The 23,217-nt window shown below is 43.6% G+C and overlaps 2 protein-coding genes across 5 annotated transcripts in view; one reads left to right on the top strand and one right to left on the bottom strand.

Annotated features, from left to right (window-relative positions):
• The window catches only part of ECT2L (epithelial cell transforming 2 like), an 83,285-nt gene extending 70,696 nt beyond the window's left edge, over nucleotides 1-12,589 (top strand). Inside the window, exons 20-22 of the mRNA XM_083176588.1 lie at nucleotides 1,925-2,013; nucleotides 10,521-10,693; nucleotides 11,789-12,589. Coding sequence (XP_083032714.1) covers nucleotides 1,925-2,013; nucleotides 10,521-10,693; nucleotides 11,789-11,913 — 387 coding nt within the window. The 3' untranslated portion in view covers nucleotides 11,914-12,589. The remainder of the gene's footprint in view (nucleotides 1-1,924; nucleotides 2,014-10,520; nucleotides 10,694-11,788) is intronic.
• A 3,146-nt stretch (nucleotides 12,590-15,735) lies between these two features.
• REPS1 (RALBP1 associated Eps domain containing 1) overlaps nucleotides 15,736-23,217 on the bottom strand; it is an 80,585-nt gene continuing 73,103 nt past the window's right edge. For all 4 annotated transcript variants that reach the window (XM_083176584.1, XM_083176585.1, XM_083176587.1 and 1 more), the window contains 5 exons: nucleotides 21,989-22,171; nucleotides 21,724-21,813; nucleotides 20,890-21,029; nucleotides 19,970-20,075; nucleotides 15,736-16,955 (listed from right to left, as the gene is read on the bottom strand). In XM_083176584.1, coding sequence (XP_083032710.1) covers nucleotides 16,887-16,955; nucleotides 19,970-20,075; nucleotides 20,890-21,029; nucleotides 21,724-21,813; nucleotides 21,989-22,171 — 588 coding nt within the window. In that variant the 3' untranslated portion in view covers nucleotides 15,736-16,886. The remainder of the gene's footprint in view (nucleotides 16,956-19,969; nucleotides 20,076-20,889; nucleotides 21,030-21,723; nucleotides 21,814-21,988; nucleotides 22,172-23,217) is intronic.

Below are 23,217 nucleotides of genomic sequence, written 5' to 3'. Positions count from 1 at the left end.
GGTGATGTAATTAGCGGCTAGGCTGTACTGTGCTGAGCCAGAAGGACACTCTCAGACAGAAACTTTGCTAGTTTTTCCCAGGTACCCCATAGAGGTGCAAGAGAAAACTACTGATATTGACTATATTAATACGGGATACGGTCATTCGGTCTACACCAACTAGGTCGACAAGCATTGACACAAGCATTAGGTCGACATGGGCTAGGTTGACAGTCAAAATCCCGACGGTCAAAATACAGACAACCATTGACCGACGATCAAAATCCCGACAAGGTCAAAATACCGCCATTTAAAATTCCTACAAGGACAAAATCCCAACATGGTCAAAGTCCAGACAAAGTGAAAATGCCGACATTTAAAATCCAGACAAGGTCAAAATACCGACATATAGAATGTAGACAGGTAAAAAAGTCAACATGACTTTTGGTCGACAGGTCGCGAGGTCAACATGGGTTTTTTCACTGTTTTTTTTTACCCGACATGTGCCGACAGGCGGTATTTTATGCCCTACCATCCACTAGGGTGTGGTGGGAGAATAAAATAGTGTGCCGAGGGTAGCGAGGCACCGTGCCTGAAGCATCGCGAGCACTTCAAACTGTGTCTGTGTCGACTGTGTTGACATTCAAGTTCAAAACACAGGGAAAACCCCCATGTTGACCTTCGACCTTGACCCATGTCGACATGTCGACTTTGCCATCTGTCGACCTAGTGGTGTCAACCCAATGCTTGTCGACCTAGTTGGTGTAGACCTAACAACCCACACCCATTAATATAATAGGTGGTTATTTGCACAGCCGAACATCACAGGCTGTGCAGTGCCAACTGTCCCTATTATAGCGGGACAGTCCCACTAATTGGACACTGTCCCGCTGTCACACATGTGGATCGCAGCGTCCTGTGTGCAGGGGACAGTTGGAGGAGCCAGTGATCACCATTGCTCTACTCTGGAAAGCAGCCGGTAATCACTGAATAGATGTGCATGGCATCTTGCAGTGCAGGGAGGGAGCCAGGGGCTGCCCAGCTGTTTGGGGATCTCTGGGCATACCCCAAAATGACTAAAACAGAGGGTAGCTCCTCCTCCACCCAAGGCCACGCCCACCCCTCATGTGGCTACACCTCCTTTTTACTGGTTGGATGCGGCTCTGGCACAGCAGGACACTATTCCAAGGAGAAAAAAGTTGCAAGGTATGCTACTGACTAGGGTGGCCAATCCCGGGATCGGGATCGGCGGGATCCCGGGATTTGGCCCCTAAAACGCCGGGATTTCAATCCCGGGATTGGAGTTTCCAATCCCGGGATTTCGGATGCCGGCCAGCGTCTGAGCGTGTGCTCAGGCGCTGCCCGGCTTCTCCCTTCCCCGGCAGTGCATCCCTGTGCAGCGTGACGAGTACAGAGGTCACGCTGCGCAGGCCAAGCAGCTGCACAGAGCCAGTGTGGCTCTGTGCAGCATGCGTCCGCCCACCAACCCGGCTGGCTCCCCAGAAGACCGCCCCCCCACCCCCGGCTCGCTGCCCGCCCTGCTAGCCGCTACCCGCCCATCCACCCGGCCGGCTCCCTGCCCATCCACCCGCCGGCTCCCAGCCCATCCACCCGCCGGATCCCCTGACGCCCGCCAACACACTGGGCTGCCCGGCTCCACAGACACCCGGCCAGCTGGCCGGTTGCCCACCCACACACCCGGCCGCACCCCACCCCACCCCACCCCACATGTAAGTAAATATGTGGGGCGGCCGGGGTGCGGTTTTTAAATTAGGGAAGCCAATCCCGGGATCCCGGGAATCCCGGGATTGGGCATTTTTCAATCCCGAAATCCGGGATTGAAAAAATGCTCCGGGATTGGCTTCCCTACTACTGACTATTCAACTATGTATTTTTTCCCTCCAATGGTAAAAAACATTGACATGTTTTTTTGTTTTTTTTGCAGAATTTAGTAGAAGCAAATAGACATCTTATTCATGTGCAAGATGTATATCTACTCAATTGTACCAATGAGGACATTAGTGCATCCCTAAGGTAATGTAGTGCTTAGATAATTTGTTGTTTGTGCCGATTAATCTACTGTATTGTAATTATTGCATGCAGACACCAATGACTTAAACCAGAAATGTTTATATACTGTTGAACCCCATGGCGGAACTTGTGGGTGGTGAGCTCAGGTGCAAAAAAAAGTCCTCCCTTAGGTTAACTCTCTTTCTTCGAGGTCCATGGTAACCACAGGGTGACATTGGGGTTGTAGACGGATCCAGAGGACCGTGTACCAATCAGTGAAGCTTTCAAAGTTTCCCAGGATGCATGGTCCCTCTCCCCTATAACCCTGCCTCCATGCTCAGCTCCTCAGTTTTGTTAGCCAGCCGTTAGCAGGAAACGGAGAAGGAAGAGGTCAGATAGAACACATGCCCAAGTACCCATACATACTTCTATAGCACAAAGACATGATTAAGGTCATGTAAGGTCACAGTGGGCTATATTTTCCTCAGGCTGATTTTAGGGGGGGTGCCCTGTGGTTACCATGGACCTCGAAGAACGAGTTAGCCTAAGGTAGGTCTACCATAACTCTCATTTTCTACTTCTTCGGGTTCCATAGTTCCCACAGGATGACATAGGGGATTTCTCAAAGCCGTATTTAAGGGAGGGAATTTGCCTGAGGTGTCAGAAGTACCCGACGACCTGGGAGGTGAACGTGTCAAATGCATAGAACTTTATGAACAGACAACCACGTTGCAGCCTTGCCTTGCACAGTTGTTCTGCAGATGCTCCACGGCGTGCTGCCCATTATGGACCTACCGCTGTGGTGGAGTGTGCCTTTATTGACAATGGTATGGGAAGATTAGCCTGTTGGTAGGCTTGATGAATTGCCATGTGGATCCAGCGAGCAAGCGTCTGTTTGTTCGCTGGCCAACCCTTTTTGTAGAATCCATAGAGCACGAAAAGATATAGGGCTTAGCAGCCACTGAGGCCTAGCAGGCTGCATTGTATTAGGCCCTTGATGGCTAACCTTGACACTCCAGCTGTTGTTGAACTACAAATGGCAGCATGCTCTGCATCAGATTTAGCATGGCCAAAATAGAAAAACTGAAGCAGAGCATGCTGGGATGTGTAGTTTAAAAACCTCTGGAGTGTCATGGTTAGCCAGCAAGGTATTAGGCAGTAGTTTTTGCATGGCTACCATATTCTGTGCCAAGGTCTGTACTGTGGTCCATAAGGTATCAACCCATGGCGGAGGGGTTTGTACCACAGGGGGTGTTGCTATAGGAGGTGGAAGGCAATCCACTAGCGCAGTGGTTCCCAAACCTGGTCCTCAAGTACCCCCAACAGTGCATGTTTTCCAGGTCTCCACACAGAATCACAAGTGACATAATTAGCGGATCTTTTAAAATGTGTCTGAATAATGAGTGCACCTGCCGGGTGACCTGGAAAACGTGCACTGTTGGGGATACTTGAGGACCAGGGTTGGGAACCACTGCATTAGGGTGCCCAACAACTGTTGGAAAACTAATGTGGCAGAGGACTGGCCAGGGGGGATATAGCAATTGACACACAGCCCCTCCTGGATGATATCCTGCTCAGACAAGACTGCAGCACAAGCCTTGCATGACAAGAGCTTGGGAGACTCTGAATGCGCCCCCATTTGGACATAATGAATTAACCCAAGGAAGGGGGGGGGGGGAAATGGCAGTATACAATAGGTATAACCTGAGAGGAAAACCTAGAGTTATACACCAAATGTATGTGACCTGAGAGGATGAGAGGATAAACCGGTACTTGTGTATTATCTGGGCTCCCGATTTTTTCATTGCATGCCACTACTTAAGGCATGCAATGCAATGCAATGCAATGCAATGCGATTTTTAATTGTATAGTCAACCATGGGTGATTTCATACCCCCACTATCCAACTACGTATGGAGTTGATTTTATATAGTGTGGCGAGCGCAGCGAGGCGAGCGGACGCGGATTACTTTACATGTATTCTGCGTCTCCTCGCGGGGCTCGCTGCGCTCGCCACGCTATATGAAATCAACTCCATGCGTAGTTGGATAGTGGGGGTATGAAATCACCCATGGGTGACTATACAATTAAAAATCTGGTCTTTACAATGAAAAGTCGCATTGCCTGAATTGTATGCCACCATATTGCATGCGATGCGATGCAATGCGATGCAATGCGATGCAATGCAATACAATGAAAAAATCGGGCGCCCAGATATTACACAAGTACCGATAAACCTCTAAATCTTCCTTAGAAGATATAAGAGAAAACAGGGACAGCAACAAGTTACTGACAGAGCAGGAAAAGAAATAGACTAGCACTTTAAGTCACATACACAATCACTACCAAAGTAGCTGGCTGAAGCAAAGTTATGATACTGAACCCCGATCAACCACTGTACCTTATGGAGTAAAGCCCTGTACACACACATCGATTTGCTTATGATTCGATGCTAGATTCGATTTTCTATTATATCTGGCATTACATCTTTCCATTCGATTTGGCATTAGATCTGTACTTTTGCATTAGATATCGAATGTACACATTCAATTTACTAGATCGAATTCGATATTCCTTTGGCTGCACAGTAGATTTTTCGGTACTTGTTTCTTAGCACGGCGCCACTGATTTTAATTGTATGCAATCGGGTTGCAAAAATCGGGCCAAATTGCATGCAATGCGATTGACCCAACCGACCCGATTTTTTACATTGGAACCAATGTTAAATGGTCCCTGAGACCTGATTTTACATTGGCCCCAATGTTAAATGCCCCCCATTTTTCATTCTATGCCCCCCCATTGTTAACGCCACGCCACGATCAGCGTGAACCTGAAGCGTGTCGAGCACAGCTAGCCCGGGAGGGACGGCGGTACGCGTCCTCTGACCTTTTCATACCCCCACTATCCACGTTGGCGTGGAGTTGATTTTATATAGTATGGTGAGCGCAGTGAGCATTACTTCACAGGTATTACGCATCCCCTCGCTGCGCTCGCCACACTATATAAAATCCACTCCAAGCTGACGTGGATACTGGGGGTATGAAAAGGTCGGAGGACGCGTACCGCCGCCCCTCGCGGGCTCGCTGCGCTTGCCACGCTTCGGGTTGGTGTTCATCGTGGGGTGGCGTTAACAATGGGGGGGGGGGGGGGGATTTGACAGAAACTACCCATCAGGGTGGGTATACTATCAAAAATTGGGTATGGGGGGCCATTTAACATTGGTTCCTATGTAAAATCGGGTCCATCACATTGGTTGCATTGTATGCCATTATAATGGCATACAATGGACCCGATTTTACATAGGAATTTAACATTACATACAATGCTTACAATGTAATATCGGGTCACGTCATTATAATGGCATGTGATGCACCCGATTTTACATTTGTAAAAGCAAATCTATAAGCAAAATCGAATCGGGAAAAATCGATGCATGTGTACAGGGCTTAAGTGGGATGAAGGTGCCTGTGAAAACGTTACAGCGTGTGGACGATTTCACTGGGGAGACTGTACCCGCACTCTAGGAGACTCTGGCCGCGATGCAGAAGATGGCTGCCGGACTCTTTTTTTTTCCAAAATGTTTTTATTGAGAGTTAGCGTATAAAACACAATACAACAAGAAAAGTGAAGATGAAAATTGGGACAACAATTAGTGATGCTATAATGACTATGATATCTTGACAGCGTATAGTCCTGTGTATGTAAAGCACTAATAAAGTACAATGAAGTTAAATAGTCTCTGTGAGTCTTCTTGATTGATCCTTGCGGTAGAAAAATTACTCATAGACAAGGTGTTATATCAGCACGATATCTCTGGGATGTAGATTGTACAGCAGATTCTTGAGAGAAAGTGCCCTGTCTGCCAAGGGATGTTGATGTGTTCTGATGTAATAGCATAGAACTGCAACATTTTATTTTACTATTAATTCTAACATATATGGATAATAGTTAACCAAACTATACAAAACAAATTAACAGAGAACAAGAGCAACGCATCACCTTCTTTCAGTATCCGGAAGCCATCGGTCCATCCACAGAGAGGCCACTAGCATAGGTTGAGCCAGATATAGGGAAAGGAATTAGGGTTGGTCAGAGGAGAATAGGGTCGCTATTGGCCAGTAGTTGGTGAGAGTACCACGTGGTGCGGTGAAAACAGTTACGTATTGCTGTTTTAGTTTGAGGGGGTAGGGTCTGTATACATTTTTCCCAGCATCGAAAGAGAGAAGATGTAAGTTTTTCTTTATGAAGGGAGGCTTCCAGCCAATCCATGGTGAATAAAAATAAAAGTCGTGTCGTGGCCATATCAACGGTGGGGGCGGCAGTGTGAATCCACTGCTGCAGTATGGCTTTCCTGCCCACTGTGGACAGGATCATCACCAGCTTCTTAGTATATTTGGGAATTTGGGGTTGATCAGCTAGACAGCCAAAGAGTGCCCAAGGGATGGTGCATTGGAAAGAGATATTTCATTTTGTTGTGCCATAAAAGCAGAGGTCTCTCCAGAATTTCTGGACGGGTTGACATTCCCAGAAGCAATGCATGAGGCCAGCATTATCTGTAAGACATTTAGGGCACTTAGAGTCTGTTGAAAGACCCATAGCGTGTCTTCTTTTAGGTGTCAAGTATGCTCTATGGAGCATCTTATATGTCATTTCTTGGTATGTACTTGCCGAGATCAGTTTCAGATTAAGTTGGAATGACCTCACGATTGCCTCCGGGGAGTATGAGGGGATTTCTGTGGCCCATTTGGCAATCTCTGGGATCTCTGTTTCCGGGTCAAGTTCTGTTCGAATACGGGAGTAGATAATGGATGTAGAATATGATGTAGTGCGGTAAAGGGAGTCGAGGGGGTTTGTGAAGTCTTTGGCGTGTAGTTTGGATAGTATGGATCGGAGGTAGTGAGATGCTTGGAAGTATGCAAATCTATGTCTAGGTAGTAGACTATATTTTTGCGAAGCTTCTGCAAATTTGAGTGGGGTATTGGAGGTATCCAATAGGTTTCGCAGGACCACAATCCCCATCCGTTTCCATTCTATGAAAGGGGATTGAGCCTTCCCATTTTGGAAATCCAAATTTCCTGTTAAGGGTAGGAATAAGGAATGGTAGTGCTGGAGTTTTAGTGATTTCCGAATCTTTTGCCAGGCTTGCACAGTCGAAAGTATAAGTGGATTGTCTTGTGTTAGGGTTCCCAATAGGGAGGGTTTAGCATGTAAAAGGTATGCCAGGGAGTAGGGGGGGGCAGAGCTGGGAATCCAGTGCTACGTCTGTGTAGATACCCGAAGACCGCACCCAGTCCAAGGCATAGCGTGCGAGACAAGCTAGATTGTATTGTTTAATATTGGGTAGGTTAAGACCCCCTCTGGAGGGCATTTGTGATAGTTTCTTATAGCTGATTCTCGGGCGTTTTCTATGCCAGATAAAGCGCGAGATAGCAGTTTTTAGGGATGTTAAGTCCTGTTTGGTTACTAAAAGAGGGGTCATTTGTAGGACATATAGTTTAGGGAGGCTGCCGGACTCTTGAGAGAGCAGGAAAAGAGAAAGAACAGCTATCTGGGTGGCAGATTGGCGCCTGCACTCCGGCCACGCTGTCTGAGGTAGAAGGCTCCTTCGTCGAGTACCTCTCTTGACCGTGGTCATGGGGGAGTTCCAGTGCCGGCAGGAGAGAGGGAGCTGCCACACCGCCGTCAGTGATTGATGGCAGTTGCAACCCAGCTGCATATGCTCAGTGTAAAAATAAAAGCTTCTTTGGGATGATCTCTGAGGTAATCTCAGCTGATTTTAATGGTGCTTCAGCTTCCTACTGGAACCCCAAAAAAATGTGGGGCTGAGCATGGAGGCGGGGTTATAGGGGAGAGGGACCAGGCATCCTGGGAAACTTTGAAAGCTTTGCTGATTGGTGCCACGGTCCTCTGGATCCGCCTACAACAACCCCGATGTCACCCTGTGGTTACCAAGGAGCCCAAAAAAGAAAATGTAATTTGGCCCCCCTCTTCTACCCCAATCCAAGTTCACAATATGCAACAACCAATGTCCAGGGGACCGGCAAAACCACTGACTTCTCATCATTGCTGGGTGCCCGCACAAAAAGTGACAGAAAGGTGCATCAGTGGTGCGCACCGCCCCCCGAAGACGGCACGCAGATGAGTTGAGATGATCTGTGATGTGTTGCATAAGGTATGTTGTGCACTGTTTGTTTCAGCCTGATGACAATGCCACACTGGCATTGAAACATTGCTATTTTAAAAGGTAAGTATTAATTTAAAGAAGCTTGGAGTGCTGCACCCTTCTGTCATTTATTATAATTTATAAAACAAGGTGTGCCCAAATGAAAAGGAGACTTTTGCCGTATTGGCATTGTATGTAATCACAGTGGGTTAATGTGTTTGCAGATAGATGGCGTGGTGTTTTTCCAGTTGCACATATGTAGTGAACGTCTTTGCCTCTGTTTCTTCATTCATGGAAAGTTGTTTTGCTTGGCCGGATGCATGATGGATTCTTCCAGATCAGTGCAAAGAGCCTTTATCCAATTTCTTCACGCAGATTTCCCCCATCTCTGTCCAACCCGCACTTCAAAGAATGGTCCCATAAAGGCCTAGATTAAGCCACCAAGCTCTTTGACCCTCTTTTGACTCTTCTATTTTCAGTCACTACAAAACCGATATCATTTACAGAGCACACACTTCTTTATGTACCTCCAAGCCCGTCACTATATAAACCCCATAATCTCTCATATAATATCCCCTACACACCCAGATCCTCTTACCCAGACCTTTATGAAGCTTTATAACTCCAGATTTAAAACCTCTTACACAGTACTATTTTTCTGGAAAAATAGGTCCAGGAACTCCAGGTCTGGGGGCGGATCAATTAAATTAAAAAATATATATATAATAGAGAGAGAGAGATAGATCTATATATTGTATTTAGAAACAAAGGCACTCACAGGTGACTTTAAAATACAATTTATCTTATGAAAAGTAGATTTTCAGTTCCTGATGATGTCATATTTAATTAGAGGTTCAGGAACGGAGTTCCTGCTGAAAAATAGCACTGCTCTTACATATATGACATGCTGTTAGACACACTCCCGGATAAATCCAGTGAGAGCTTATGTCAATCATGGGTAACGGATATACCTGGCGTGACCTCCCCGGCAGTCCTGATTGCAACGTACACAGACTCTCTTAAAATACTCCAGTCATCCTACCTCCAAGAAGTAAATTTTAAGACAATCCATCGCCTTTATATCGCCCCTGCCCAAACCAAACATTTGTGCATAGACGCAACAGGTGAATGTCACAAATGTGGAATGAGTAATGCCAAATTCCTGCATTGCATGTGGGCATGTTCAAAAATACTAAAGTTCTGGCGTAAGGTCCTCCATTTCATCAAATCACTATCACCCTGACCTCCCACCTGACCCTCATGTCTATGCCTCAACTTCAATAACTGGACGATCCCATATACCATGACTCAATTCACCCCTCTCATATCCATTATTTTGACACTAGCAAAAAAAACCATCCTCTTGCACTGGACAGAATCTTCCACCCCATCTTTGTGCGAACTCAAAAGCAAACTACTCCAAATTCTATTATTTGACAAGCGCTCGCTAACACGAAATTTATACGCGACTAAAACCCTGTTTAAAAAAAAATGGATACCCTTTATAGACTCCTTAGAAGAACCCCAACGCTCTCAAGTTATGGCGGGTATATGAAGATGATTGTTTTTTTTTAATTTAGTAATTTTTATTGAAACAAATGCCTGTGGGGGAATTCTTGCCTTGAAAGGCAAATTGCAGTATCCAGGTGACATCTTGGTAACCCACTAGGACAGGAGAACCAGACATCATTTATGATGAGCACAATTATAATTTAAACACGGTACGCACAATTTAATTTGAAATCAGTTGTAGATTTCAACTTACCACACTAGAGAGCGCTGTTTTCTCATTCTTTCTTCTAGTACACATTCACCCGAGACGTCGTAACAACGCCTCAAAAGGAAAAAATTTAGCAGTCACCTTTATTAAGGGTGTGTGGTCGGAAGAGGATCTTCCTGTGACAAAAAGTGATCTGGACTTATATACAGATAAATCTGGGTTGTTTAGCGCTTTACAGTATCCCCCATTTTTTGAGATTATATATATATATATATATATATATATATATATATATATATATATATATAATACACACACACACACACACACACGTAGATATAGGGCAATAATTATCTTTTAAACTAGTTTAATGGCTTTGGCATGATATACAATTTGGCTGAAATTTTTTATGCATGCGTTGTATTTTTTGCTATTTCATGGAAAACATAACATTATACCTGCCAAAGGCTGACTGATAAGGACAATGTGAAGCTGATCACCTAATCACTGGTGCTCATGTTTTTGTCCCCCTGTTCATTTACTCCTGGTTTCCCTTCTGACTAGTATTTTTTGGAACATATTGTGTGCATTCAATAATGACAATGTTCTGATAATTCTGATTTCCATATGTTTATAATGTTTATATCAGGATCTACAACCACATCAGTGACTTGAGCCTTTTTCTATTCAACGATGCTCTGGTGATATCCAGTCGGCATATATCCTATATACCCTTTAAGCGCACATCAAAGACCTCCCACCAGTTTATGGCATCGGTTTCCCTTCCACGGATACTCATGGAAGACATTGCAGACACTAAATGTAAGTGTAAATACAGCATATACATTAAAGCCACTGAAGAATTGCTGAATGTTAATGAGTCATTGCAAAACAAATTAATTGTGAACATTTGGTACAGTATTGCAGATTCTTCTTCCTATTGACAATAGACTCTTTCCCATCAAATAATTTTATTTGTAATGTGATCCTTCCATGCTATTGAATGGTCTGTACAGTAAAAAGGGTCAATTAACGATAATTATTACATGTTCAAAACCTGGACACAGGCTAATGGTTACCTGGTTGCTATACAGAATTATTTAATCTGAGGAGCAGAACACTTTCTCTTACCTCCACTGGCTGCTTGTAAAATGGCGATGTTTCAAGATTGGCTTACTGACAATAAAATCCCTACATGACCAGGGCCCAAGGTATCTGAATAAACCTCCTTTTTCCATACTTCCCTACTCAATTGCTACAATCTATAGGTGGCCCGTGAGCAGTACCTAGAATCCCCCAGAATTCATCTTTTGTTCAGCTTTTAGCCATGTGACTTACTGTGGATCTGGCTACCCTGCGGGGCTTGCGAGCACAGCAAGCCCCGCAGAATACACATCAAGTAATACGTGTCCGCTCTCCATGCTTCGGGCTTGTTTTCCGCTGCGCTCGCCACACTTTATAATATCAACTCCATGCCAACGTGGATAGTGAGGGTATGAACAGGTTGCGAGGACACCACGCTTCGGACTGATGTGGATAGTGAGGGTGTGCTAAATCGCATCGTATGCAAATTGCATGCGATATTTGCATGCGATGCGATCTGCAGGGAAGTGCCGCCATGAACCTACACAAATACCAGCATTTCCTTATTGTCCCTTTAGTATCTCCATGTTCTCTCTACTTTATGAAAAGCTTCTGTGCTATATTTTAAGCGTCTTGAGACCTATTGAAGAAAGCACTGTAAAAAAAGAGTAATATACACACATTTTATTGTCTCTGTCAATTATATATGTACAAGTTATTGGTCACTGAACATAAAACTGCAAGAATAAAATCAGATAAATACAAATGACCTTTATGAAGATTACTGTGGTAAATCTAAATTAGTAAACATTTATTGTTATTTTGCTGTTACAGATGCAAAGAATGCGTTTGTTCTACGAGGACCAAAGCGTCAGTGGATCTGTTCTACTGCGACAGAAGAGGACAAGTTTACCTGGCTCTCTGCAATTCAAAGGGCTATCCATGCCAGTATTAAGTGATAAATCAAACAAGAGTGCATTGTTGGAAACTAGAAACCGTTGCAATAATTCGCTTTTATTTGTGTATTACACCAGAAGAGCAAAATTCCTATAAGCAGCACTCAAAACCGCAATAACATATGGAATTCTGATAGATATCCCTGATCCCATATGTTATTGTCTGAAAAATTGCCCAGAAAAATGGGCTTTAATTGGATAGCCTGATCAAATAAAATTAAATAAATCAACCTAGTTTATTTTTTATTTTTTTCCATGAGAAAAATAATCAGGGTTAATTGAATATCCCCTAGAAATTTTGCATGACCAATCATGAATAAAAATAGAAACTTGGCGTATATTAAATTAAAATCTTTCATGAAATTGCTAATTTGCTGGGCATATTCTTAATGTATAAATGATTGCATAAATCTTCAATAACCCATTCCTTGCTTACTGTAAATTAAATTCTTAACCCTTTGAGTGCCAAGTGAATGTCAAAATAGGTGTGAAAATTGGGAAGCATTTTTATTCATCATAATGACCTGTAATGTTTCCCTTATATGAAAAAGTTTTTTTTGGCGCAACTTTTTTATTTGAATTTATATAACAAATGTAAGCAACGCTGGCATATTTCAGATGTTGGCTTGCAAAGGGTTAAAATCTGTCCAATATAATATTGCATTTATTTCATTAGGGGTATAAAGGGCATATTTATCAATGTTTTTCACTAAAATAATGTTAAAACTGATTGCAATAAGAATAACACAATGTGTAAATAGTGTGAAAACATCGATCACTGGATTTTTGAGATACAGCTCTCCCTACCCTAATAATCCGTTCTGTGCCAAGCATAGGCTTTTTTTATAATGGAAGACAAGAAAATACCAAAGGAAGTCGCGCTGGGAACCACTCAATGTAATTAAACCAAAATTATTTTATCAATAGGAATAATATCAATATTAATAATAATAAGACAGTCGAATGGATAATTAATAAAGCATTTTATATTATTCAAAGATAAGATATAGGCATAAAAAATTATATCATAACATTTAATAAATGTACATATAGGTACCGGCCGATACCATTTTTATCTTTTTTTTTTTCTTTTTATTTTGTAAGTAAAAATGAAAAGAAATAAACACACACACACACACTTGATCTTTGATAAAGCCGCCGACAGACGAAGGCGAGGAAACCCGTCAGTTCTGCATATCTTTTTATCCATCCAACGCCGGCCGACACGCGGGAGTGACTTGAGAACCTGGGCAGAAGTTGTTTAATAACAAGGTACTCTGGCTTTTAGCAACAGTTACCATTTCAGCAATCTCTCCAGTTAATGGATACATTGGGGGGTATTCAATGCCGCAGCGAGCGGCCGGCGAGGGGGTTAAACAGCGAGGATTGCAGAAAACCAGTGATCCTCGCTGTTTAACCCCCGCGCCGGCCGCTCGCTCTATTCAACGTTCTCGGGAAATCCTCGCCGTCACAGGACGGCGAGAATTCCCCAAAACAGCGAGACCCGCGGCTACTGCAGAAAACTCGCAGTTTTTAGCCGCGAGTCTCGCTGCTTCTGGAGCCGCATCCGCCAATTCCCCCTCGCTCAAAAAACGGAGCGAGGGGAAATTGGCGTATGAGGGGGCTGTGTTCAATGCTGTCAGGGTGAGTGGTGACAGCGAGCAGGAAGCCCTGCTCGCTGTCACCACTCGCAAACAGCATTGAATACCTGCCCTTGTCTCAAGATGCTTTGAATGACTGAAATTCAGTGGATCATCAATCAGTCTATATCCAGGAAACAAACTCCTGTGATTTCTGCACACTTAATTTTATACAAAGCAATTGAAGTCTTTTCATTTTTACTCACCATTTTTATCGATTTTTTTTTCTTTTTCTCCTATTGATAAATTAATTTTGGTTTAATTACATTGAGTGGTTCCCAGCATGACTTCCTTTGATATTTTCTTGTCTGGCTTTTAGCGATTGGTTATCCCGCTGAGTCAGCAGCTGGAACCCCGTTGATCTAGGGCATGGGTCTTCAAACTGTGGCCCTCTAGATGTTGTGAAACTACAAATCCCAGCATGCCTTGCCACAGTTTTAACGCTCCCTTATAGCAAAACTGTAGCAAGGCATGCTGGGATTTGTAGTTTCACAACATCTTGAGGGCCGCAGTTTGAAGACCCATGATCTAGGGTTATGTTAGCGCTCATTCTTCTTTGTTGTTTTTTCTATAATGGGTGCAGGGTGCACACAGGCCCCTAGGACCAGGGGGGCCACACAGCCCAAGCATCCCACCTCTGGAGACCGAAATCATTCTAAAAATGGCCGCTGTGGGCATTTCCGAGTGATTTGCTCATGCGCAGGCGCCATCTTCCAGGAGACCTGAACATGCTCAGTGGACTCTGTAATGCCAGAGAGAGGAGGGTTGCACATAGGTCCTCTCCTCTCTTAAAATGCTCCATGGGTAATGTGAAATAATTCCAGAAGCTCAATAACCCCTTCAGTGGCGGGTTTCTTTTAGGGAGTGCTCCCCACTGGGCGAGTTTTTCCTGGGGAGCGCTACCTAAAAACCCTCACCACTATGATGAATAAAAATGTTTGCTTGGCAATTTCACACACATTTTGACAAATTTGCTTGGCACTCAAAGGGTTAATATTATCAGGTACACCGGAAAACTTAAAAGGTGCCCATACACGTTACAATTATTGTATACAATATTGCATCTCATCTCGGTTTTGCGATGAGATAAGATCTAGTACAAAAAGTATGTGCAAAACCGAGATGTGATGAGATGCGATATTATATACATTATTGTATGCAATAATTGTAACGTGTATGGGCACCTTCAGAAAAGAGTGCACACAAACTATAGGTAATGACAACACTGAAGGAACATGGTAGCATATGGGTTTTGATAGCATATCAAGTGCCTATTTTTCACAGAACATCTGCCATGGTGCCTCCCATTTCAGACTGAAAAGCAAGGGGCTGCTATGCTGTGAGATATACAAAGCTTGATAAATACAACAGCAGTAGCCTTTCCCATCAGTGGCTACTGTAACACCATCTAGTCCAAAGGTTATCTTAATGGTGTGTACACATGGTAGATGTGCCTTAAGATCCTATCCATGATCTGATCAGATAGGATCTTAAGGCACATCCGATTTGCATCCTATCTTGACTATATGGTGCAGATCTGCACTATATAGACAAGGCAGCCAAGACTTTCTGGCTTCCGATACATGAACGCGCATCGGGATCGGATCGGGATCGCATCCGATGCCGATCTGATGTTGACTATATCGTCAACATCGGAAAGGAAATCGGACCGTGTGTACACAGCATAAGTCCTCAGGACCCCACACAGTGCATGTTTTGCAGGACTCCTCTCAGAATCAAGTGAAATAATTAGCACCACCTGTGGATCTTTTGAAATGTGTCAGTCAGTAATGAGTGCACCTGGGCATCTGGCGGGTGACCTGGAAAACTTGAACTGTGTGGGGTCCTGAGGACTGAGTTTGAGAACCCCTTATCTAGCCTATGGGCTACTGAAGAGTGGTTTTTTTTCAGAGCTGGATCTGTTCGAGCCTCTCCATCTGACTCCAGTGCTGCATGCACTTTGATACCTGGTTTTCTGCAAGTGCCAACGTTGTCTGAGTGATCCCTTTCAGCTCTTCAATAATCAAGTGCACAATGCTAAATTCTTGAGGATTATTAGAAATGGAGGACCCGAGATAACAGGAGTAAACAAAACCCAGCATCCCTGGGCACAATAACTAACAACCCAGAGTTGCTATCACCAAAATACTTCTATGCACACCCAGAAAGGAAAACATCAGAATGGTTAAAATATTGTGCTGTTTTATTGGTGTAAAAATCACACTTTTGCTAGTTCTGATTCTGCAGAGATACATCCATGCACTGTAACATCTATGATCCCACAGCCAGAATAAGCTATTAAATACAATAATTGCTGTTAGTCAGCTTTCAATGCAAATTTACATATGAGATCAAAAGGTGTTTATAATACAATATAGAACAAAACCCTATTACAGTACATCAACCTGAAGAGCAGGATACACTCAGGGAGTTTGTTGCTATTAGTAAAGCCTGTCTATGTCAAAAGAGTAAGGCCTTCGGGCAAGGTGGGAAATAACCCAGAAACATACTGCTTTGGAAAAGACTGATTTGTCAGAACATGGATGAAGGAAAAAAAAAAGTGCAATATGCACTGACGAGGGGATTGTTCAAATTCATTCTTCAGACGTGCAAACACAATAGGAAGATACAAATGCTAGTTTAAAACTCATGTAGATCATGGCAATGATTGGCGATTCACCTTGATATTTATTTATTTTATGAACTATGGAATACTATTGGGTACTGTTCTGAAGTTAGTAGGTTTCAATATACTAATGGACCTAAACCCTCTGTTCACTAGAATATACATTAGGGTAGTCATGTGTTTGGTACACAGACATTATTGTACAAAATAGAGGATTTTCCATCCGGATTGATAAAAACAATCCAGCCTGAAGCTCTCTGAAGTGAACGCAATTCATGGCACACTATTCAGTGTATACGTGACGGATTCTATCAGGCGTATGAAGTAACATAGTGCAAATATCTCTGGTCACTGTGGGCTCCAAAATATTTATTTCCATTGTCTAAATTGAAGTAGATTGCTTAAAGCGTAATATCTGATTTGTTGCTACGGGTTACAGCACATGGTCTTTGCACCATATTATAAAATAAGACTTAAAGCATCTTGTAGTGTCCCTTACACATGACTAGAGCATTATAATGTGCATGCTAGGAGACACTGTAAGGGAGGTTCAGGGTTGGCATAGGTCAGATGGTTATCAGTTCTTTGAACTAGTGTGAAGTCCTAGGAATATGGCAAAGGAACAGAGGCACATCATCATTGTAGTGCGGAACTGGAAGCCAGGGGCTGGTATAGAGCAGGTAGGCTGTTATCACATAGTGGCCATTCGTTTACAGGTGAGAAAATGGCCGCAATTGTTCCAGTTGAACTTCCAAAGATATCCTTTCTTCAAGAACATCCTAAAATAAAATAGAATTTGTAATAACTGAATGTACTAATACTGACAAGGTTAAATACAGATATAGGTTTTTTTTCTGGTTGATTTGCAAGGCTGCGAATTCGCAGCCTTGTAAATCCACCAAACCCCACCCGGCGCATGTCTGCCCATCCGCCCCTCTCCGCAACGCGGGTTTGCCCGCACAGGCTGCGATTGGATGTTTAGCATAAACATCCATTCGTATGCCACGGGTAACCTCCCACATCTTTCGATGGTCGCCGACCATCGAAAGATGTGGAAGGTACACGCATATAAAAGTGACTTAAGTCCCTTCCATATGCGTGCACGCTGGGACGGATATGGATGGGCAGCTGACATCCGGTGATGTCAGCTGCCAGCCCCCCGCTTCACCGCCTCATTACCATGAGAACACCCAGCATTCTCATGGGAACGCCCATGTAACGCTGGGCGTTCCCATATGATAATGGGGCAGCCCGGTGCCCCCCGCACGCCGTGTAGGGTGCGTGCACTCCGCAAACTGAAAGTTTGCCGTGGGTGCACACAGCCTATGTCTGCACATGCGCAGACACGCAACATGTGTGTGAATAAGCCCCGCAGGGTGCACACCTGCAGTCGCACCAGACCGCCCCGATCAGTGGCGTCAGGTCCTGAAAAAAATCGGTACTTGTTTCCTAGCACGGCGCCCATCGCATTCCATACTTATTGGTGTGCGATGTGATATTCATGTTAAATTAACAGGAGTGCTTGTACAATGAAATATCGCATAGCATTGCATGCCAGTAAATGGTATGAGTTGCGATTTTTAATTGTACAAGCACCCTAATGGGTGCTTACAATGTTAAATGCATCCCCATTGTCAACGGCAACCCCACTAAAAATGGCAACCCCAAGCGTGGCGCTACATGTCGGCGTGGAGTTGATTTTAGATAGTGTGGCTAGCGCAGCGAGCCCCGCAGAATACGAGCCCGAAGCGTGGCGAGCAGACGCGGAATACATGTAAAGTAATCCGTGTCCGCTCGCCACACTAAAATCAACTCCACGCCGATGTGGATAGTGGGGGTATGAAAAGGTCGTAGGACGCGTACCGCCGCTTGGCACGCTTCGGGTTGGCATTGATAGTGGGGGTGGCATTGCATTTAACATTGCTTGTACAATTAAAAAAATCTAATCGCATGCGATGTGCTAGGAAACAAGTACCAAAAAATCTGCTAGTGTCAAGCGTGTTTCTTTGCCAAAATGCAGTTTCATTGCAATCCGATATGTCACCAGGGTGCACCAGTAGTTTGTGCTGATTAATTTGATTTGCTTGACACCTGCATATCTGTGTCACTCCATTACGCTTTGTACAAAAAGACTCAAGGCCGGTAGTTTATCTCTCTCCACTTTATCACCTTTTGAAGCTTGATACATCTGGCCCTCAGTTGCACAGATAACACAAGTATCTAATATTAAATTAATCCTCAGACTCCTGGTTCGTCCTTGTCACATCGCATGTAGACTAGCACATTTTTGGGTCGCGGCCGGAACCAGCAGATTAGTACAATACCGGGCAGCTCACACACATTAAGCATCTTATGCAATATGGCGTATAAGGCTAGTTGTAAAAAGACACATTTGTATGTAATTTAATATGAAGGCGTTTGCAGTGTTGCATTTGCGTTGCCTTTCAGTACCTCAGGGTGAATAAAATCAATGAGCTCTAATCTTGACAACTTTTAAGAGCCTAAAATACTTTGCTTGTGATCACCAATTGCCTTCTATGCGGTTATGCAATCTTATTTGCCACTCTCCTCGATTTAATCAGTGCTTGCACCTTTTTTCAAGCTCCTATCCTAATGCTGTGTACACACGGTGAGATATGACATAAGATTTTGACTATTTAGTCAAATTTGCATGCAGATCACACAGGTTTTTTACCTTGAGATCCCAATGCGCGCTCCTATGACAGCACAAATCGAAACCCAGATAGACAGGGTAGCAATGACTATATAGTGCAAATCGTATGTAGATTGTATGAATTGTATATAAATAGTACAGTTAGCAAAGATTGCATAGAACTCAAATCTTAAGTTGAATAGCAAGGGAATCTTACCGTGTGTACACACCATTAGTGTCCCACTGTAGAATAACGAAGCAACGGTACTTGTGTACTATCACGGCGCACATCGCATCACAGACCATAAGGCATGCGATGCGATATTTCCCCCGATGTCATACAATGTTAAAATTGTATAGCATTGTATATGGCATAGAATGCCATGCGATTTTAAATTGTATACGCACCCTAATGGGGGCTTACAATGTTAAATGCACCCCCCACGCCACCCCCACTATGAACCCGAAGCATGGCAAGTGCAGCGAACCCGTAAGGGGCGGCGGTACGCGTCCTCCGACCTTTTCATACCCCCACTATCCACGTCGGCGTGGAGTTGATCTTATATAGTGTGGCGAGTGTAGCGAGCCACCGAGCACGAAGCGTGGCGAGCCCCACGAGGGGACGCGTAATATATGTAAAGTAATACGCGTTCCCTTGCGGGACTCGCCAGGCTTCGGGCTCGGTGGCTCGCTGCACTCGCCACACTGTATGAAATCAACTCCACGCCAACGTGGATAGTGGGGGTATGAAAAGGTCGGAGGACGCGTAGCGCCGCCCCTTACGGGCTCGCTGCGCTTTGGGTTGGTGTTTATACTGGGGGAGGTGTGGGGGTGCATTTAACATTGTAAGCACCCATTAGGGTGCTTATACAATTTAAAATCGTATAGGGGGCTTAAATCGTATCGCTGTGCATCGGTTGTATGACATGTGATGCGATTAAAAATCGTGCAACTTAATATCGGGGGCGCTGTGATAATACACAAGTACCGAAGCAACACTGCCACAAATAGCACAACTTGCAGGATCGTGCTTGAAGAAAATAACATGCAATGTGTGTGGTAATATAGCCTGCGGAATCTGTGGATGGAACTAGCTGCAAACGGAATTTGTCTTCAAGTGTACAAAAATAGTGGGGTTACCTTTAACTGCTGCTGTAATTCACTGTTCAGCCGTGCCAGAACTGTATTTGTTTCTTTATTGCGTCGTATTGAAGCCTGGATTGCTTTCTTGTCTTTTCCAGCTGATCTAAAATCACACATGTTATCCATGAATGTTAACTGGGACCCAAGCCTGACATACCTATCTCATACCTGGAGATCTCACCACTCCTGCATCTCACACTGCACTGCAAACATGAAGAAAGCAAATGGAAATCTAGCTGTAGTGTATAGAATTACCATGGAGTTTCTTAGGAACACGTATGCGTGACCGATGGTAGGGATGCCGGCGATCTGAAGACCGACAGTGGCATCCTCCCTACCTAATGCCTTACCATAACCCTCCCCCATTTTGCAGCCTAACCCTAACCATCCCTATGTCTAACCCCTCCCTACTGCCTGATTCACCACTCTTAAATGAACTTCTATGTACAGTACATTTTTTTTATTTTGGCATATAAAATGTTTTAGATCAGGCATGTCCAACGTTGGCCCTCCAGATGCTGTGAAGCTACACATCCCAGCATGCTTTGCCACAGTTTTGCTATTAGAGAATGCTAAAACTATTGCAAAGCATGCTGGGATGTGTAGTTTCAAAACATCTGGAGGGCCAACGTTGGACATGCCTATTTTAGATAATTTTATCCTGGCCGTGCATGTAGCTATCGATCTGTTACATTGTTTATAAAGTTCTTGTGATGATTATGCTTTAAGCTTAAAATGTGCAGCTCGGCTGGAGTGCCCAGCAGTGTCCAGGGAAGCGCATCTCACACCATTTAGTTTTTTATATTTAAAGCCATTAAAATCAAGAATGTTTATAAAAAAAGCTTGTATACATTATACTAAGACAACAACTGAAAGAATAACATTAGCTGACATGTCAGTATTTACTATAGTATTACCTTGGGATAGTTGGCTGGGGGGCCAGTACGTTACTCTGTTTCTGGTTGGGTTCTTCAGCTTCTGGTCGGAGGTCATCTTCCGATTTTAATCGCCTTCGAATAGGCTTAGGAGGAGGAGCAAGTGGCGTGCTGACCTTTCCCTGAGGATTTTGTAGGAAAATAGATACATTGGTATTATTCAGAAAACATTTATTGCAGAAACTAGCCATCGCAAAATTCTAAATAAATAATGCACTGAAAATGAAGACATTTGTGTAGAAGTTATTTTGTTAGCAAAGGAGAAATGAAGGGTTATTTTTAGAATAACTGATGAAAAAGTTGTAATTTCTCCATGCTGCTATATATTATGTTTTTCCATGATATTATTTGTAACAATATTTTTTGGGGGGCTTATTAGTAAAAGTGATCATGAATCCGATAAAAATTCCCATATGCAGACACTGTCTTTCTACAGCATTATACTGAAATTAGAGCTATTTCTGGACGGGCCCACTTGTGACATCAGGCACAACACATGTGGCGGAAGACTTGTAAGTGTGTATGCCCGTTAAGGATGTTAAATAGCGGATTCAAAAAAACCTTATCTCAATTAACAGGAGTTTTGAAAGCAATCTCCAGCTGCTGCAAAGCAGTGCACTCAAATAAAAAATACTAACAAAAGGGAGGAGCTTAGGCTTGCAGAAATCACTTTAATTTAAATGCCAGCTCATATGCTCCCACCAGCAGCCCAGACTACCTGTGTCCCTCAGACTGGATTTCAGAGCAATACTTCATATTTCTGGATCATAGGACTAAAACATCTAGTATTGTACAGACATCGACAATCCTACATACCAGATTGGTAGGGACAGTTGTAACTGGCTTGTCCTCAACACGTCCGTTTAACTTGGCACCTCGAACACCGTCCGCTGGTGGCTTCTCAACCTATGGAGATATGAAGGTCATGTACTTTTCTACTTTAAAAAAAAAATAATAATAATAATGTTGCTAATAGGGGAAGGATACAGATCTAGTTCTTAGCATTTGTATACCAGATTGTAAATTAAACTGTACACAGACATTTTGTTAGCAAGGACACTTTTTTTTCTAACAGACTAACCTGTGAAACTTCTGGATGGTTCTCCGAATCCTCAGCTTCTTGTTCTGTTGCACATGATGCAAATGCTTCGAACTGGCTAAAGTCTGCAAAATTTGGTTGCTCTGGTATTTGCTTGGGAGAAGTACTAGGCAGAGATAAAACCCCTTCAGAGTCCACTGATCGATGTGTGTGTGAGCCGGATGTCTGAGAAGTACAAGAATAAGCACATAATGAAACAAAGGGCACAGCACATATGTCACAGTATATCGTCATACATACCGCACACAGAGACACTTTGCTGGAATTGAATGAATAAATATTTTCCTTTAAAATAATCATTGTAGATATAGTAGTGAGTAAGGAAATAACATTGGCCACCAAATACTATTGGTATAATTCTAATTAACAAAGAAAAAAAATCACTAGTGTGAAAGCATTGGTGCTCTAAGGGATGCACTGCCTTTGGTGAGGGAGGATGTACAGATCACCTCCTACAGAAATAAAATTAGCTACTTTGTGAAGAGCACAAGAAGAAAGATGTGGAATTTGGGCATGCTATAGGGACTAGAATGTACACACCTAGGCTTACTAAAGAGCCCCATACACAGGTCAGATTTGGCCTGTTTTTATCAGATTCCGACAGATCAGATGAATGCTGGCCAAATCAGCTGTGTATTGACATTCGATTCACTGCCCTGTGTGCATTCAATCACATTCCGTGATCATATGTGCTGCACATATGATCTTCAGATTCACCCCCTCCGGATCACATGTGAAAAAAGCACATACAACGTATCGGGCAGCTCAAGGGGGATCGGATGGACATACACTGCTGTGAGACATCAACTGGACACACCGAATGTGCCTTGAGCCCTATTGGAGAAAGTCAGGGAACTCGGTCCTCATTACCCTATGCAGTGCATATTTTGCAGGTCTCCTCACAGAATCACAAGTGAAATAATTAACTCCACCTGCGCACCTTATAAAATGTGTCTGAGTAATTAGTACACCTGTGCACCTGGGTTACCAGCAAAACATGCACTGTGTGGGGTAATGAGGACCGAGTTCCCTGACCACTGCACCATATAAACAAAACTTACTTAACACAAAGCTTTCTAAGATTGGCCATGCATTATCAGTTCCAGGCAGGCATATACCATGGTTCCTTAGCTGAAGGGATACAGTAGTGTTCTTGAACCAGTCCATCGAGGAGCTTACATTTATCAACCAAATTTACATTTCTTAGTAGT

The sequence above is a fragment of the Crinia signifera genome, chromosome 3, assembly GCF_055691185.1.
Source record: "Crinia signifera chromosome 3, ASM5569118v1, whole genome shotgun sequence".
NCBI classification, from domain to species: Eukaryota; Metazoa; Chordata; class Amphibia; order Anura; family Myobatrachidae; genus Crinia; species Crinia signifera.
Note: the sequence above shows the minus strand (reverse complement) of the source record. Positions and strands in the feature narration are given on the sequence as shown.